Raw genomic sequence first — 19,474 nt, forward strand, 5'->3', positions numbered from 1 at the left:
CTTCCTGAGCGGTATGACGGCTGCATTGGTCCCATGGTGTTTATACTTGTGTACTATTGTTTGTACAGATGAACGTGGTACCTTCAGGCGTTTGGAAATTGCTCCCAAGGATGAACCAGATTTGTGGAAGTCTACAAAAACAATTCTGACGTCTAGGCTGATTTCTTTTGATTTTCCCATGATGTCAAGCAAAGAGGCACTGAGTTTGAAGGTAGGCCTTGAAATACATCCACAGGTACACCTCCAATTGACTCAAATGATGTAAATTAGCCTATCAGAAGCTTCTAAAGCCATGACATCATTTTCGGGAATTTTCCAAGCTGTTTAAAGGCACAGTCAACTTAGTGTATGTAAACTTCTGACCCACTGGAATTGTGATACAGTGAATTATAAGTGAAATAATCTGTCTGTAAACAATTGTTGGAAAAATTACTTGTGTCATGCACAAAGTAGATGTCCTAACCGACTTGCCAAAACTACAGTTTGTTAACAAGAAATGTGTGGAGTGGTTGAGAAACGAGTTGTAATGACTCCAACCTAAGTGTATGTAAACTTGCGACTTCAACTGTACACACACACACACACACACACACACACACACACACACACACACACACACACACACACACACACACACACACACACACACACACACACTCACACACTCACACACTAACATCACAATACAGGTGATTTCTTTATCAACTGGATTAAAGCCCTGTCTCCCTGTCCTCCAGAGTAAGCACAGCGCTCCCCTCTCCTCTCTGGATGACTGTGTTCAGAGGTTGGGGACACTGTGGGAGAGGACCCAGCTAAAAGGAGCTCACGGCTTCTCCACGGCCATGACACAACAGCCCACTCCACACAGAAAGGTACGTGTTTGTGTCTGTGTGTGTGTGTGTGTGTGTGTGTCTGTGTGTGTGTGTGTGCGTGTGCGTGTGCGCGCGTGTGTGTATACATATGCTGATCCCTCCTATATTCTTTCAACAGAAGAAATGACCTCATAGACTACGAAGCCTCAGAACTAGATTGATTCAGGGGGTCAAAGTTCAACAAAGCTCAGAACACTTGACCCTCCCTCCACAGCTCTCTAAATGGACACTTCTGGAAGCACATTTTTCTTTAATTTAAAGGGGGGAGGGGACATTATTAAAGGGGGAAGGGCCTTGTTAAAAGGGGGCGAAGCATTATTTCTTCCATATGGTGTTTTGACGGTACAGACACAGGCTGCCATATGGAGCGTGTTTATGTTGGACACGTGTTGTGCATAAACACACATACACAAACACACACACACACACTGTGTTATATGAAGTTAACCCCTACGTACAGACTAGTAAAGATATGCCTGTGAAACTTGCTGATACCCCTGTCTGGTTGGTTCTGTTATTTACGTATTCATAAGGAACCCAGCGGTTCTGGTCCACATTTGGAACAGATTTGACCACTCGGAACTTGACCGCGGTGTGACACCATGGTCCGGTTCATTAAAGGGGTGCACTCGTCGGTCGTATACGTTTGAGTGGTCACTTTATGTGAATGTGTCATGAACATCTGTGAGTGCTTGTGTGTACTTCTCTCAACCCGTCAGGGGAAGGAGAGGGGAGGGGAGAGGGGAGGAGAGGAGAGGAGAGGAGAGGAGAGGAGAGGAGAGGAGAGGAGAGGAGAGGAGAGGAGAGGAGAGGTAAGAACATGATGGAAAGAAAGGAGAAAGAGAAATGGAGAAAGAGTGAAGAGAACCTTTCAGAACTCATCCATCCCATGTGCAATGTTTCCCCTCTCCCTCTGCTCTGTCCAGCATGGTTCTCCAATTAGAGCCATTCACCCAGGTCCCCTGGTCCTCTGGTCCTCTGGTCCCCTGGTCCTCTGGTCCCCTGGTCCTCTGGTCCCCTGGCCCTCTGGTCCTCTGGTCCTCTGGTCCCCTGATCCCCTGGCCCTCTGGTCCCCTTGTCCTCTGGTCCTCTGGTCCCCTGGTCCTCTGGTCCCCTGGTCCTCTGGTCCTCTGGTCCTCTGGTCCCCTGGTCCTCTGGTCCCCTGATCCCCTGGTCCTCTGGTCCCCAGGTCCTCTGGTCCTCTGGTCCCCTGGTCCTCTGGTCCCCTGGTCCTCTGGTCCCCTGATCCTCTGGTCCTCTGGTCCCCTGGTCCTCTGGTCCCCTGATCCCCTGGTCCTCTGGTCCCCTGGTCCTCTGGTCCTCTGGTCCCCTGGTCCTCTGGTCCTCTGGTCCCCTGATCCCCTGGTCCTCTGGTCCCCTGATCCCCTGGCCCCCTGGTCCTCTGGTCCCCTGGTCCTCTGGTCCCCTGGTCCCCTGGTCCTCTGATCCCCTGGTCCTCTGGTCCCCTGATCCTCTGGTCCCCTTGTCCTCTGGTCCCCTGGTCCTCTGGTCCCCTGGTCCTCTGGTCCCCTGGTCCCCTGGTCCTCTGGTCCCCTGGTCCCCTGATCCCCTGGTCCTCTGGTCCCCTGGTCCCCTGGTCCTCTGGTCCCCTGGTCCCCTGGTCCTCTGGTCCTGGTCCTGGTCCTCTGGTCCCCTGGTCCTCTGGTCCTCTGGTCCTCTGGTCCCCTGGTCCTCTGGTCCCCTGATCCCCTGGTCCTCTGGTCCCCTGGTCCCCTGATCCCCTGGTCCTCTGGTCCCCTGGTCCTCTGGTCCCCTGGTCCTCTGGTCCCCTGATCCTCTGGTCCCCTGATCCCCTGATCCCCTGGCCCTCTGGTCCCCTGGTCCTCTGGTCCCCTGGTCCTCTGGTCCCCTGGTCCTCTGGTCCCCTGGTCCTCTGGTCCCCTGATCCCCTGGCCCTCTGGTCCCCTGGTCCTCTGGTCCCCTGGTCCTCTGGTCCCCTGGTCCCCTGGCCCTCTGGTCCCCTGGTCCTCTGGTCCCCTGGTCCTCTGATCCCCTGGTCCTCTGGTCCTCTGGTCCCCTGGTCCCCTGATCCTCTGGTCCCCTGGTCCTCTGGTCCTCTGGTCCCCTGATCCCCTGGTCCTCTGATCCCCTGGCCCTCTGATCCCCTGGTCCTCTGATCCCCTGGCCCTCTGGTCCCCTTGTCCTCTGGCCCCCTTGTCCTCTAGCCCTCTGGTCCTCTGGTCCCCTGCAGTAAGAAACACATGGGTCTGACTGAGGCTTTATTACTCTGCTAATCAACTTCCTGCTGATAGGAAAAAGTCTAAGAGAGGCAAGCTCTTTATCTGAACACAGTACACAGGGGAAGGGAAGACTAAGGCTTACATCTAGGAGAGGAGGGACAGGTGACAGATGGTGAGAGGAGCCAGGGTTAGAGAAGGTACAGAAGCCAGAAAGGGAGTGGGGAGAGGAGACGGGGGGAAGAGGGGACAGGATAAGGAAGGGGAGAGGGGACAGGAGACAGAGGGGGAGAGAGGATAGAGGGTGAGAGAGGACAGTAGGCAGAGGGGGAGAGAGTACAGGAGACAGAGGGGGAGAGGGGTAGACGGGGGCAGAAGATAGAGGGGGGAGAGGGGGCAGGAGACAGAGGGGGCGAGGGGATGGGAGACAGAGGGGGAGAGGAGACAGAGGGGGGGGGGGTGGAGACAGGGGGGAAGAGGGGGACAGCGGGCAGGAGAAAGAAGGGAGAGGGGACAGGAGACAGAGGGGGAGAGGGGGCTGGAGACAGAGGGGACAGGAGACAGGGGAGAGGGGACAGGAGACGGAGGGGAAAAGGGACAAGAGACAGAGGGGGAGAGGGAGCTGGAGACGGAGGGGAGAGGAGACAGAGGGGAGAGGGGAAAGGAGACAGAGAGGGGACAGTAGACAGAGGGGGCGAGGCAGTGGTAAGGTAAGGATGAGATTGGGTAGAGAGACTCAGGGAGGGAGGAGGTAGAGAGACTCAGGGAGGGAGGAGGTAGAGAGAGACTGAGGAAGGGAGGAGGCAGAGAGACTGAGGGAAGGATGTAGAGAGAGACTTAAGGAGGGAGGAGGTAGAGAGACTGAGGGAGGTAGGAGGTAGAGAGACTGAGGAAGGGAGGAGGCAGAGAGACTGAGGGAAGGATGTAGAGAGAGACTTAAGGAGGGAGGAGGTAGAGAGACTGAGGGAGGTAGGAGGTAGAGAGACTGAGAGGGGATGAGGTAGAGAGAGACTGAGGGAGGGAGGAGGTAGAGAGAGACTTGAGGGAGGAGGTAGAGAGACTGAGGGAGGGAGGAGGTATAGGGTAAGAGATTACGAGAGGGTAAGGGTTGACATATGAGACCTGTTGTCTCCGTCAGAGCCAGTTTCAAATGTCATCACCCCTGCCTCTCTCACCTGTAATGTGTTTAAAATAGAGACCAACCAGTGTATTACTGCAGTCGTGGCCAAAAAGTTTTGAGAATGACACAAATATTAATTTCCACAAAGTTTGCTGCTTCAGTGTCTTTAGATATTTTTGTCAGATGTTACTATGGAATACTGAAGTATAATTACAAACATTTCATACGTGTCAAAGGCTTTTATTGACAAGTTCATGCAAAGAGTCAATATTTGCAGTGTTGACCCTTCTTTTTCAAGACCTCTGCAATCCGCCCTGGCATACTGTCAATTAACTTCTGGACCACATCCTGACTGATGGCAGCCCATTCTTGCATAATCAATGCTTGGAGTTTGTCAGAATTTGTGGGTTTTTGTTTGTCCACCCACCTCTTGAGGATTGACCACAAGTTCTCAATGGGATTAAGGTCTGGGGAGTTTCCTGGCCATGGACCCAAAATATCGATGCTTTGTTCCCCGAGCCACTTAGTTATCACTTTTGCCTTATGGCAAGGTGCTCCATCATGCTGGGAAAGGCATTGTTCATCACCAAACTGTTCCTGGATTGTTGGGAGAAGTTGCTCTCGGAGGATGTGTTGGTACCATTCTTTATTCATGGCTGTGTTCTTAGGCAAAATTGTGAGTGAGCCCACTCCCTTGGCTGAGAAGCAACCCCACACATGAATGGTCTCAGGATGCTTTACTGGTGGCATGATACAGGACTGATGGTAGCGCTCACCTTGTCTTCTCCGGACAAGCTTTTTTCCGGATGCCCCAAACAATCGTAAAGGGGATTCATCAGAGAAAATGACTTTACCCCAGTCCTCAGCAGTCCAATTCCTGTACCTTTTGCAGAATATCAGTCTGTCCCTGATGTTTTTCCTGGAGAGAAGTGGCTTCTTTGCTGCCCTTCTTGACACCAGGCCATCCTCCAAAAGTCTTTGCCTCACTGTGCGTGCAGATGCACTCACACCTGCCTGCTGCCATTCCTGAGCAAGCTCTGTACTGTTGGTGCCCCAATCCCACAGCTGAATCAACTTTAGCAGACGGTCCTGGCTCTTGCTGGACTTTCTTTGGCGCCCTGAAGCCTTCTTTCCAACAATTGAACCGCTCTACTTTAAGTTCTTGATGATCCGATAAATGGTTGATTTAGGTGCAATCTTACTGGCAGCAATATCCTTGCCTGTGAAGCCCTTTTTGTGCTACGCAATGATGACGGCACGTGTTTCCTTGCAGGTAACCATGGTTGACAGAGGAAGAACAATGATTCCAAGCACCACCCTCCTTTTGAAGCTTCCAGTCTGTTATTCGAACTCAATCAGCATGACAGAGTGATCTCCAGCCTTGTCCTCGTCAACACTCACACCTGTGTTAACGAGAGAATCACTGACATGATGTCAGCTGGTCCTTTTGTGTGCAGGGCTGAAATGCAGTGGATTTTTTGGGGTGGAGATTCAGTTCATTTGCATGGCAAAGAGGGACTTTGCAATTAATTGCAATTCATCTGATCACTCTCCATAACATTCTGGAGTATATGCAAATTACCATCATACAAACTGAGGCAGCAGACTTTGTGAAAATTAATATTTGTGTCATTCTCAAAACTTTTGGCCACGACTGTACACAGGCTGGCTCGCTTCCTTGTGTGTGTGTGTGTGTGTGTGTGTGTGTGTGTGTGTGTGTGTGTGTGTGTGTGTGTGTGTGTGTGTGTTTTTAATGGAATGTTACCAGTTTATGACACAGCTTGGCTGAGTTAGACTCCGGTGCCCAGCATAGCTGCTCTCCTATAAATTACTCTTACGACCATCACAAGGAGCAAAACCGCCTTGCAAAACCTCCTTGGCTCTGTGTGTGTGTCTGTGTGTGTCTGTTCAGATGATCTGCTGGGGGTAGTTCTCACCAGAGCGAAGCATCAACAGAATTCTTCATTTCTCCATAGTGTTTTCCATGGAACAGACACAGGATCGTATTTCAACCGGCTCCAGGAGAGGGCATCACTCTAAACCATAACAGAGAGGAAGAGGGAGAGAGAAAAATAAGAGACTGAAAGAGAGGCCACAATCATTTCCACCTGGACGAGTAGGCTATTAGTAGGTTATTTCTGTGGTGTGTTTATAATACCTCTTTAAAATAGAGTACTTTTCTACCCCCCTGCACCTACTATTTTACCCTCTCTCATCTCCCTCTATTCCCCTCCCTCCTTCCCTCCCTTTCCTTCTTCCTCTCCTTCTCCTTCCCCTCCCTCCCTCCCTCCCCCCCTCCCTCCCTCTCCCCTCCTCCCTCCCTCCCTGCCTCCCTCCCTCTCTCCCTCTCCCTCTCCCTCTCCCTCTCCTGAAGTTTACCAAAATGGGGACAGTTGCAGGAGGTCTTGGTGAAATCTCTTCTGCATCTTGAAAACATTAGAATAATATCCTTCTGGCAGTGACAGAGCATACAGAGAGACACACACAGGGGTTTCTAGATGTTTAAACAGATACGGTAGGTGCTATTCAGACTCGGCCACATAATCTAGCCATTGTTTCTGAAACTCTGTCAAAACCACCTTCCCACTTGTGATTGTGCAAAGATGTGTGTGTGTGTGTCATACATTGTTGTCTTCATCCGTCAAATTTGACATTTGTGGTGTTAATTACACGCCCAGATCACTTCCAGGAAATTCAGGACGTTGCCCTGTGGCAGTCCTGGCACCGTTGTGCTTGGGGTTTTGGGATTGGTGGTGGTGATTGTGTTGACATATTTGTTTCTGGCCGGTCACAATAGGTTATTTTGGATGATTTTCCCTTATTTCCCAAGGTTTCCTTCTCTGTATTTGTATTGCCCAATTTTAAGCCGTAGAAAAGTGTGTGTGTGTGTGTGTGTGTGTGTGTGTGTGTGTGTGTGTGTGTGTGTGTGTGTGTGTGTGTGTGTGTGTGTGTGTGTGTGTGTGTGTGTGTGTGTGTGTGTGTGTGTGTGTGTGTGTGTGTGTGTGTGTGTGTGAACAGCAGAACAGCGCTGATTGGGCAGGAGCTGGGATGGATGGAACGTTTGCCTGCTGTGTCATATCCCTGAGTCATGGTATAGTGACCTTTGACCCTGAGTGGGGGAAGCTGAGGTGACTCCCCCGGGGCTGAGTCTGACTGTGAGGGGGTAAGCTGAGGTGACTCCTGGGGCTGAGTCTGACAAGGAGTGGGGTAAGCTGAGGTTACTCTCCCGGGGCTGAGTCTGACAGGGAGGGGGGAAGCTGAGGTGACTCTCCCGGGGCTGAGTCTGACAGGGAGTGGGGTAAGCTGAGGTTACTCTCCCGGGGCTGAGTCTGACAGGGCGTGGGGTAAGCTGAGGTTACTCTCCCGGGGCTGAGTCTGACAGGGAGGGGGGAAGCTGAGGTGACTCTCCCGGGGCTGAGTCTGACAGGGAGGGGGGAAGCTGAGGTGACTCTCCTGGGGCTGAGTCTGACAGGGCGTGGGGTAAGCTGAGGTTACTCTCCCGGGGCTGAGTCTGACAGGGAGGGGGGAAGCTGAGGTGACTCTCCCGGGGCTGAGTCTGACAGGGAGTGGGGTAAGCTGAGGTTACTCTCCCGGGGCTGAGTCTGACAGGGAGGGGGGAAGCTGAGGTTACTCTCCTGGGGCTGAGTCTGACAGGGAGTGGGGTAAGCTGAGGTTACTCTCCCGGGGCTGAGTCTGACAGGGAGGGGGGAAGCTGAGGTGACTCTCCCGGGGCTGAGTCTGACAGGGAGTGGGGTAAGCTGAGGTTACTCTCCCGGGGCTGAGTCTGACAGGGAGGGGGGAAGCTGAGGTGACTCTCCTGGGGCTGAGTCTGACAGGGCGGGGGGAAGCTGAGGTTACTCTCCCGGGGCTGAGTCTGACAGGAAGGGGGGAAGCTGAGGTTACTCTCCCGGGGCTGAGTCTGACAGGGAGTGGGGTAAGCTGAGGTTACTCTCCCGGGGCTGAGTCTGACAGGGAGGGGGGAAGCTGAGGTGACTCTCCTGGGGCTGAGTCTGACAGGGAGTTGGGAAAGCTGAGGTTACTCTCCCGGGGCTGAGTCTGACAGAGTGGGGTAAGCTGAGGTGACTCTCCTGGGGCTGAGTCTGACAGGGCGGGGGGAAGCTGAGGTTACTCTCCCGGGGCTGAGTCTGACAGGGAGTGGGGTAAGCTGAGGTTACTCTCCCGGGGCTGAGTCTGACAGGGAGGGGGGAAGCTGAGGTGACTCTCCTGGGGCTGAGTCTGACAGGGAGTTGGGAAAGCTGAGGTTACTCTCCCGGGGCTGAGTCTGACAGAGTGGGGTAAGCTGAGGTTACTCTCCCGGGGCTGAGTCTGACAGGGAGTGGGGTAGGTGCTATTTAATTGTGGCTGGCCCAGGTGCTATTTAATTGTGGCTGGCCCAGTGCTGCAGTTGTCTTGATAGATGTGGAGGGCCAACACCTTTAGTTGTCGCTCCCTATTTGATTTCTAGACAAACAATCTTCCCTGTTTTGTTTTTGCTCAACTTTTTGGTTTGCTTCTATATCAGGACACTGACATAATGTATGTATAATCTCACTGTTTAGTTCAGGGAGAACGTCTGTGTTTGTGCATAATGTGCAAGTTCAAGAGTGGTTGCGTGTGTATACAGAATATACTTGTCACGCCCTGACCGTAGAGAGCTTTTTATGTCTCTATTTTGGTTTGGTCAGGGTGTGATTTGGGTGGGCATTCTATGTTGCTTTTTCTATGATTTGTATTTCTGTGTGTTTGGCCGGGTGTGGTTCTCAATCAGGGACAGCTGTCTTTTGTTGTCTCTGATTGAGAACCATACTTAGGTAGCTTTTCCCACCTGTATTGGTGAGTAGTTGTAAATGTGTAGTTGCCTGTCAGCACTCATTTTTGTATAGCTTCACGGTTCGTTTGTTATTTTGTTAGTTTGTTTAGTGTTCGTTCTTTGTAATAAAGAAGTATGACTGATATTATGAATGTCTGTGTTTCATATCTGCAAAGTAGTTAAAATGCAGTCAGTTCCACTTCCAACTTTAGATCACTGGTTACTTTTAGAGGTTGACCGATTATGATTTTTCAACGCCGATACCGATTATTGGAGGGCCAAATATATTTGTAATAATGACAATTACAACAATACTGAATTAACACTTTTATTTTAACTTATATATATATATATATAATACATAAATAAAATCTATTTAGTCTCAAATAAATAATGAAACATGTTCAATTTGGTTTAAATAATGCAAAAACAAAGTGTTGGAGAAGAAAGTAAAAGTGCAATATGTGCCATGTAAAAAAAGCTAACGTTTAAGTTCCTTGCTCAGAACATGAGAACATATGAAAGCCGGTGGTTCTTTTTAACATGAGTCTTCAATATTCCCAGTTAAGAAGTTTTAGGTTGTAGTTATTATAGGAATTATAGGACTATTTCTCTCTATACCATTTGTATTTCATATACCTTGACTATTGGATGTTCTTATAGGCACTATAGTTTTGCCAGCCTAATCTCGGGAGTTGATAGGCTTGAAGTCATAAACAGCGCAATGCTTGAAGTACAGCAAAGAGCTGCTGGCAAACGCAGGAAAGTGCTGTTTGAATGAATTCTTACGAGCCTACTGCTGCCTACCACCACTCAGTCAGACTGCTCTATCAAATATCAAATCATAAACTTAATTATAATATAATAAACACACAGAAATACGAGCCTTAGGTCATTAATATGGTCAAATCCGGAAACTATCATTTCGAAAATAAAACGTTTATTCTTTCAGTGAAATACGGAACCGTTCCGTATTTTATCGAACGGGTGGCATCCCTAAGTCTAAATATTGCTGTTACATTGCACAACCTTCAATGTTATATCATAATTATGTAAAATTCAGGCAAATTAATTACTGTCTTTGTTAGTGAGAAATGGTCTTCACACAGCCAGGCAGCCCAAACTGCAGATTACCGATTGTTAAAATCGGCCAGGCCGATTAATCGGTCAATCTCTAGTTACTTTGTGTCCTAAACGTGAAATGTTTTTTTTTTGCAATGGAAAGTAATAGTTGTACATTTCAATTGGGAAATGCTTAATGGTTTTGTTTTTGTATTCTTATGATTGGGACCTAGTGGCTCATTATGTCCGGGTTCATGGACTGCTTATCCTTTAACATCATGCTGTGTGTGACTGCTGTCTTTCCATCGGTCCTATGGAGTGGTGTAGTGGTGGTTTAACATCATGATGTGTGACTGCTGTCCTTTCCATCGGTCCTATGGAGTAGTGTAGTGGTGGTTTAACATCATGATGTGTGTGACTGCTGTCCTTTCCATCGGTCCTATGGAGTAGTGTAGTGGTGGTTTAACATCATGATGTGTGTGACTGCTGTCCTTTCCATCGGTCCTATGGAGTAGTGTAGTGGTGGTTTAACATCATGATGTGTGTGACTGCTGTCCTTTCCATCGGTCCTATGGAGTAGTGTAGTTGGAGTCTGGAGAAGTGGATTTATACTCTAATGTTGTCCAAAAGTTCCTAAATGATATTCAGCTGCAGCTAGGCTATGTGTGCGGCGAGCATGTGAATATATTTCGCTTGCTTTGCGATTGTACATTATTTCTCTATTGTACTACATAATTGATAAGTCGTATAGCTCCACTACACTACGTTGATACTCGTCAGTAGGGATAAAGAAGTGATTATAGGCTATGCCAAGTGAAAATTATACCTGCTCATCCCCTCCACTACCCAACTGACCACTACATGAGTACGCTGGTATTACTGTTGGTCCTTTCAGAATCACCAACCTGTCACACACTGAAGGTCTATAGGTTCACCACTGAAGGCCTATAGGTTCACCCCTGAAGGCCTATAGGTTCACCACTGAAGACCTATAGGTTCACCACTGAAGGTCTATAGGTTCACTACTGAAGGCCTATAGGTTCACCCCTGAAGGTCTATAGGTTCACCACTGAAGGCCTATAGGTTCACCACTGAAGGCCTATAGGTTCACTACTGAAGGCCTATAGGTTCACACACTGAAGGTCTATAGGTTCACCACTGAAGGCCTATAGGTTCACTACTGAAGGCCTATAGGTTCACACACTGAAGGTCTATAGGTTCACCACTGAAGGCCTATAGGTTCACTACTGAAGGCCTATAGGTTCACTACTGAAGGTCTATAGGTTCACTACTGAAGGCCTATAGGTTCACCACTGAAGGTCTATAGGTTCACCACTGAAGGCCTATAGGTTCACCACTGAAGGCCTATAGGTTCACCACTGAAGGTCTATAGGTTCACTACTGAAGGCCTATAGGTTCACCACTGAAGGCCTATAGGTTCACCACTGAAGGTTCACCACTGAAGGTCTATAGGTTCACCACTGAAGGCCTATAGGTTCACCACTGAAGGCCTATAGGTTCACACACTGAAGGTCTATAGGTTCACCCCTGAAGGCCTATAGGTTCACCCCTGAAGGCCTATAGGTTCACCCCTGAAGGCCTATAGGTTCACCACTGAAGGCCTATAGGTTCACCCCTGAAGGCCTATAGGTTCACCCCTGAAGGTCTATAGGTTCACCCCTGAAGGCCTATAGGTTCACCACTGAAGGCCTATAGGTTCACCCCTGAAGGCCTATAGGTTCACCCCTGAAGGCCTATAGGTTCACCACTGAAGGTCTATAGGTTCACCACTGAAGGCCTATAGGTTCACCACTGAAGGTCTATAGGTTCACCACTGAAGGCCTATAGGTTCACCACTGAAGGCCTATAGGTTCACCACTGAAGGTCTATAGGTTCACCCCTGAAGGCCTATAGGTTCACCCCTGAAGGTCTATAGGTTCACCACTGAAGGTCTATAGGTTCACCCCTGAAGGCCTATAGGTTCACCCCTGAAGGTCTATAGGTTCACCACTGAAGGTCTATAGGTTCACCACTGAAGGTCTATAGGTTCACCACTGTACTAATATGTCTATAATAGATATAAAGACTGTTAAGGTACTGTATTCATGTTTCAATAAAGGAGTGTATATATTTGGCCTGGTGAAGCAATTTTATGCACTGACTGAATGGAAGCTGAAAATTGAAAATATTTTTACTCTGCTGCTCACGGAATCAAGATCGAGTACAAATGTATCCGGCTGAGACACTCACTATGTGGTCTGAAGCCCGGACTTGATTACTACAACTCAAAGCATTAGCATCTATCTCTACAACCCTACCCAGGCATAGGGGAACACATTGTGTGTGTGTGTGTGTGTGTGTGTGTGTGTGTGTGTGTGTGTGTGTGTGTGTGTGTGTGTGTGTGTGTGTGTGTGTGTGTGTGTGTGTGTGTGTGTGTGTGTGTGCATCCATGTGTAAAACCCAGACCTCCATTGCAGACCCCGGGAGACCCCTGTCACATGCCAAGGGTTATACTTCACTTCATACTGTAAATGAACACTTTAATGCTTGACGTATACGTTATGGATGAGCCGGGTGCTGAGGCATTTTGGGTCTTACAATGGAAAGACCCAATGAAAAATACGATCCATTATGCTCATCAGTCATCATTCATCTTGATTAAACTGAAATAATATCTTTCTCTCTCTCTCTGTGTCTTTCTCTCTCTCGTTCTCTGTCTCTCTATCTATCTGTCTCTCGTTCTCTGTCTCTCTCTCTCTCTCTCTCTCTCTCTCTCTCTGTGTGTCTTTCACTCTCTCTCTCGTTCTCTGTCTCTATCTCTCTCTCGTTCTCTGTCTCTCTATCTCTATCTCTCTCTGTGTCTTTCTCTGTCTTTTTCTCTCTCTTTCTCTCATTATCTTTCTCTCTTTCTCTGTCTCGCTCTCTCTCTCTCTCGCTCTCTTTTTCTCTCTCGTTCTCTCTAATCTTTCTCTCTGTCTTTCTTTTTCTCTCTCGTTCTCTCTAATCTTTCTCTCTCTGTCTTTCTTTTTCTCTCTCGTTCTCTCTAATCTTTCTCTCTCTGTCTTTCTTTTTCTCTCTTTGTCTTTTTCTCTTTCTTTCTCTCTAACCCACAGATGTTCCCAGTCTAGTTTGTTCTTTGTACTTGCTCTTATATCTCTTTGAGTGTTAGTAAGACAGACATGTCAAATAAATGATCTCTAATTCTCTCTATCTTTCTTTCTCTCTTTCTCAATTCAATTCAAATGGCTTTATTGGCTTGGGAAACATATGTTTACATTTCCAAAGCAAATGGAATAGACAATAAACGAAAGGGAAATAAAAAATCTGTAAAAATGATACTCTAGTTTTAAAAGAATATAGACATTTCAAATGTTATATTATTGACTTTGTACAGTGTAACAATGTACAAATAGTTGAAGTATGAATGAGAAAATAAATAATGTGAATGGGTCACAAATCTTGCTGCTGTGATGGCACACTGTGGTATTTCACCTAACAGATATGGAAGTTTATCAATGTTTCATTTGTTTTCAAATTCTTTGTGGATCTGTGTAATCTGAGGGAAATATGTGTCTCTAATATGGTCATACATTTGGCAGGAGGTTAGGAAGTGCAGCTCAGTTTCCACCTCCACCAGTGCCCACCTTTGTGGGCAGTGTGCACATAGCCTGTCTTCTCTTGAGAGCCAGGTCTGCCTTTCTTTAAGTTTGGGTCCGTCACAGTCGTCAGGTATTCTGCCACTGTGTACTCTCTGTTTAGGACCAGGAAGCATTCTAATTTGTTCTGTGTTTTTGATGATTCTTTCCAGTGTGTCAAATAGTTCTATTTTTGCTTTCTCATGATTTGGTTGGGTCTAAATGTGTTCCGGTCCTGGGGCCTGTTTGTTTTTTTGTGAACAGAGCCCCTGGACCAGCTGGCTTAGGGGACTCTTCTCTAGGTTTGTCTCTTTGTAGGTGATGGCTTTGTGGTGGAACGTATGGGCATCACTTCCTTTTAGGTGGTTGTAGAATTGAACAGCTCTTTTCTGGATGTTGATAACTAGCGGGTATCGGTCTAATTCTGCTCTGCCTGCATTATGTGGGGTTTTGAGTTGTACACAAAGTATATTTTTGCAGAATTCTGCATGCAGAGTCTCAATTGGGTGTTGGTCCCATTATGTGAATTATTGGTTGGTGAGCAGACCCCAGACCTCCAAGGGCAATGGGTTCTGTAACTGATTTAAGTATTTTTTAGCCAGATCCTAATTGGGATGTTGAGTTTTATGTTATTTTTGATGGCATAGAAGGCCCTTCTTGCCTTGTCTCTCGTTCACAGCCTTGTGGAAGTTACCTGTGGTGTTGATGTTTAGTCCGAGGTAGTTATAGGTCTTTGTGTGCTCGAGGACAACGGTGTCTAGATAGAATTTGTATTTGTGGTCCTGGCGACTGGACCTTTTTTGGAACACCATTATTTTTGTCTTACTGAGATTCACTGTCAGGGCCCAAGTCTGACAGAATCTAGGCAGAAAATCTAGGTGCTTCTGTAGGCGCTCCTTGGTTGGGGACAGAAGCACCAGATCATCAGCAAAAAGTTGACATTTGCTTCCTGAGTCTCTCTCTCTCTCTGTAGGACCTGGACAGTCTGCAGATCCTTCTGGAGGAGGTGCGTTTCTTTGACCTGTTTGGCTTCAGTGAAGAGGAGGGCAGCTGGCTCTGCTACATGTGCAACAACCCAGAGAAGGCCACAGGTAAACAAACACACCTGTTCTCATCTGTCTAACATAACACACCTGAATCTCTCTGTCTAACATAACACACCTGAATCTCTCTGTCTAACATAACACACCTGAATCTCTCTGTCTAACATAACACACCTGAATCTCTCTGTCTAACATAACACACCTGTTCTCATCTGTCTAACATAACACACCTGTTCTCATCTGTCTAACATAACACACCTGAATCTCTCTGTCTAACATAACACACCTGAATCTCTCTGTCTAACATAACACACCTGAATCTCTCTGTCTAACATAACACACCTGAATCTCTCTGTCTAACATAACACACCTGAATCTCTCTGTCTAACATAACACACCTGAATCTCTCTGTCTAACATAACACACCTGAATCTCTCTGTCTAACACAACACACCTGAATCTCTCTGTCTAACATAACACACCTGAATCTCTCTGTCTAACATAACACACCTGAATCTCTCTGTCTAACACAACACACCTGAATCTCTCTGTCTAACATAACACACCTGTTCTCATCTGTCTAACATAACACACCTGTTCTCATCTGTCTAACATAACACACCTGAATCTCTCTGTCTAACATAACACACCTGAATCTCTCTGTCTAACATAACACACCTGAATCTCTCTGTCTAACATAACACACCTGAATCTCTCTGTCTAACATAACACACCTGTTCTCATCTGTCTAACATAACACACCTGTTCTCATCTGTCTAACATAACACACCTGTTCTCATCTGTCTAACATAACACAACTGTTCTCATCTGTCTAACATAACACACCTGTTCTCATCTGTCTAACATAACACACCTGTTCTCATCTGTCTCACATAACACACCTGTTCTCATCTGTCTAACATAACACACCTGTTCTCATCTGTCTAACATAACACACCTGTTCTCATCTGTCTAACATAACACAACTGTTCTCATCTGTCTAACATAACACACCTGTTCTCATCTGTCTAACATAACACACCTGTTCTCATCTGTCTCACATAACACACCTGTTCTCATCTGTCTAACATAACACAACTGTTCTCATCTGTCTAACATAACACACCTGTTCTCATCTGTCTAACATAACACACCTGTTCTCATCTGTCTCACATAACACACCTGTTCTCATCTGTCTAACATAACACACCTGTTCTCATCTGTCTAACATAACACACCTGTTCTCATCTGTCTCACATAGCACACCTGTTCTCATCTGTCTAACATAGCACACCTGTTCTCATCTGTCTAACATAGCACACCTGTTCTCATCTGTCTAACATAACACACCTGTTCTCATCTGTCTCACATAACACACCTGTTCTCATCTGTCTAATATAACACACCTGTTCTCATCTGTCTAACATAACACACCTGAATCTCTCTGTCTAACATAACACACCTGAATCTCTCTGTCTAACATAACACACCTGAATCTCTCTGTCTAACACAACACACCTGAATCTCTCTGTCTAACATAACACACCTGTTCTCATCTGTCTAACATAACACACCTGTTCTCATCTGTCTAACATAACACACCTGAATCTCTCTGTCTAACATAACACACCTGAATCTCTCTGTCTAACATAACACACCTGAATCTCTCTGTCTAACACAACACACCTGAATCTCTCTGTCTAACATAACACACCTGTTCTCATCTGTCTAACATAACACACCTGTTCTCATCTGTCTAACATAACACACCTGAATCTCTCTGTCTAACATAACACACCTGAATCTCTCTGTCTAACATAACACACCTGAATCTCTCTGTCTAACACAACACACCTGAATCTCTCTGTCTAACACAACACACCTGATCTCATCTGTCTAACACAACACACCTGAATCTCTCTGTCTAACATAACACACCTGAATCTCTCTGTCTAACATAACACACCTGAATCTCTCTGTCTAACATAACACACCTGAATCTCTCTGTCTAACATAGCACACCTGAATCTCTCTGTCTAACATAGCACACCTGTTCTCATCTGTCTAACACAACACACCTGAATCTCTCTGTCTAACACAACACACCTGAATCTCTCTGTCTAACATAACACACCTGAATCTCTCTGTCTAACATAACACACCTGAATCTCTCTGTCTAACATAGCACACCTGTTCTCATCTGTCTAACACAACACACCTGAATCTCTCTGTCTAACATAACACACCTGAATCTCTCTGTCTAACATAACACACCTGAATCTCTCTGTCTAACATAACACACCTGAATCTCTCTGTCTAACATAACACACCTGAATCTCTCTGTCTAACATAACACACCTGAATCTCTCTGTCTAACATAGCACACCTGAATCTCTCTGTCTAACATAGCACACCTGATCTGTCTATCTCTCTGTCTAACACAACACACCTGAATCTCTCTGTCTAACATAACACACCTGAATCTCTCTGTCTAACATAACACACCTGAATCTCTCTGTCTAACATAGCACACCTGTTCTCATCTGTCTAACACAACACACCTGAATCTCTCTGTCTAACATAACACACCTGAATCTCTCTGTCTAACATAACACACCTGAATCTCTCTGTCTAACATAACACACCTGAATCTCTCTGTCTAACATAGCACACCTGAATCTCTCTGTCTAACATAGCACACCTGTTCTCATCTGTCTAACACAACACACCTGAATCTCTCTGTCTAACACAACACACCTGAATCTCTCTGTCTAACATAACACACCTGAATCTCTCTGTCTAACATAACACACCTGAATCTCTCTGTCTAACATAACACACCTGAATCTCTCTGTCTAACATAGCACACCTGAATCTCTCTGTCTAACATAACACACCTGAATCTCTCTGTCTAACACAACACACCTGAATCTCTCTGTCTAACACAACACACCTGAATCTCTCTGTCTAACATAACACACCTGAATCTCTCTGTCTAACATAACACACCTGAATCTCTCTGTCTAACACAACACACCTGAATCTCTCTGTCTAACACAACACACCTGAATCTCTCTGTCTAACATAACACACCTGAATCTCTCTGTCTAACATAACACACCTGAATCTCTCTGTCTAACATAGCACACCTGAATCTCTCTGTCTAACATAACACACCTGAATCTCTCTGTCTAACATAACACACCTGAATCTCTCTGTCTAACATAACACACCTGTTCTCATCTGTCTAACATAACACACCTGTTCTCATCTGTCTCACATAACACACCTGTTCTCATCTGTCTAACATAACACACCTGTTCTCATCTGTCTAACATAACACACCTGTTCTCATCTGTCTAACATAACACACCTGTTCTCATCTGTCTAACATAACACACCTGTTCTCATCTGTCTAACATAACACACCTGTTCTCATCTGTCTAATACAACACACCTGTTCTCATCTGTCTAACATAACACACCTGTTCTCATCTGTCTAACATAACACACCTGTTCTCATCTGTCTCACATAACACACCTGTTCTCATCTGTCTAACATAACACACCTGTTCTCATCTGTCTAACATAACACACCTGAATCTCTCTGTCTAACATAACACACCTGCTCTCATCTGTCTAATATAACACACCTGTTCTCATCTGTCTAACATAAAACACCTGAATCTCTCTGTCTAACATAACACACCTGAATCTCTCTGTCTAACATAACACACCTGAATCTCTCTGTCTAACATAACACACCTGTTCTCATCTGTCTAACATAGCACACCTGAATCTCTCTGTCTAACATAACACACCTGTTCTCATCTGTCTAACATAGCACACCTGAATCTCTCTGTCTAACATAACACACCTGAATCTCTCTGTCTAACATAGCACACCTGAATCTCTCTGTCTAACATAACACACCTGAATCTCTCTGTCTAACATAGCACACCTGAATCTCTCTGTCTAACATAACACACCTGAATCTCTCTGTCTAACATAACACACCTGAATCTCTCTGTCTAACATAACACACCTGAATCTCTCTGTCTAACATAACACACCTGAATCTCTCTGTCTAACATAACACACCTGAATCTCTCTGTCTAACATAACACACCTGAATCTCTCTGTCTAACATAATACACCTGTTCTCATCTGTCTAACATAACACACCTGTTCTCATCTGTCTAACATAACACACCTGTTCTCATCTGTCTAACATAACACACCTGTTCTCATCTGTCTAACATAACACACCTGAATCTCTCTGTCTAACATAGCACACCTGTTCTCATCTGTCTAACATAGCACACCTGTTCTCATCTGTCTAACATAGCACACCTGAATCTCTCTGTCTCACATAGCACACCTGTTCTCATCTGTCTAATACAACACACCTGTTCTCATCTGTCTAACATAACACACCTGAATCTCTCTGTCTAACATAGCACACCTGTTCTCATCTGTCTAACATAGCACACCTGTTCTCATCTGTCTAACATAGCACACCTGAATCTCTCTGTCTCACATAGCACACCTGTTCTCATCTGTCTAACATAGCACACCTGTTCTCATCTGTCTAATACAACACACCTGTTCTCATCTGTCTCACATAGCACACCTGTTCTCATCTGTCTAATACAACACACCTGTTCTCATCTGTCTAACATAAAACACCTGAATCTCTCTGTCTAACATAACACACCTGTTCTCATCTGTCTA

At 46.3% G+C, this 19,474-nt stretch overlaps 1 protein-coding gene across 1 annotated transcript in view; it reads left to right on the forward strand.

Annotated features, from left to right (window-relative positions):
• veph1 (ventricular zone expressed PH domain-containing 1) overlaps positions 1 to 19,474 on the forward strand; it is a 205,119-nt gene that overhangs the window by 115,753 nt on the left and 69,892 nt on the right. Inside the window, exons 12-13 of the mRNA XM_071357970.1 lie at positions 738 to 872; positions 14,671 to 14,788. Coding sequence (XP_071214071.1) covers positions 738 to 872; positions 14,671 to 14,788 — 253 coding nt within the window. The remainder of the gene's footprint in view (positions 1 to 737; positions 873 to 14,670; positions 14,789 to 19,474) is intronic.

Source organism: Salvelinus alpinus, chromosome 21, assembly GCF_045679555.1.
Source record: "Salvelinus alpinus chromosome 21, SLU_Salpinus.1, whole genome shotgun sequence".
Taxonomy (NCBI): Eukaryota; Metazoa; Chordata; class Actinopteri; order Salmoniformes; family Salmonidae; genus Salvelinus; species Salvelinus alpinus.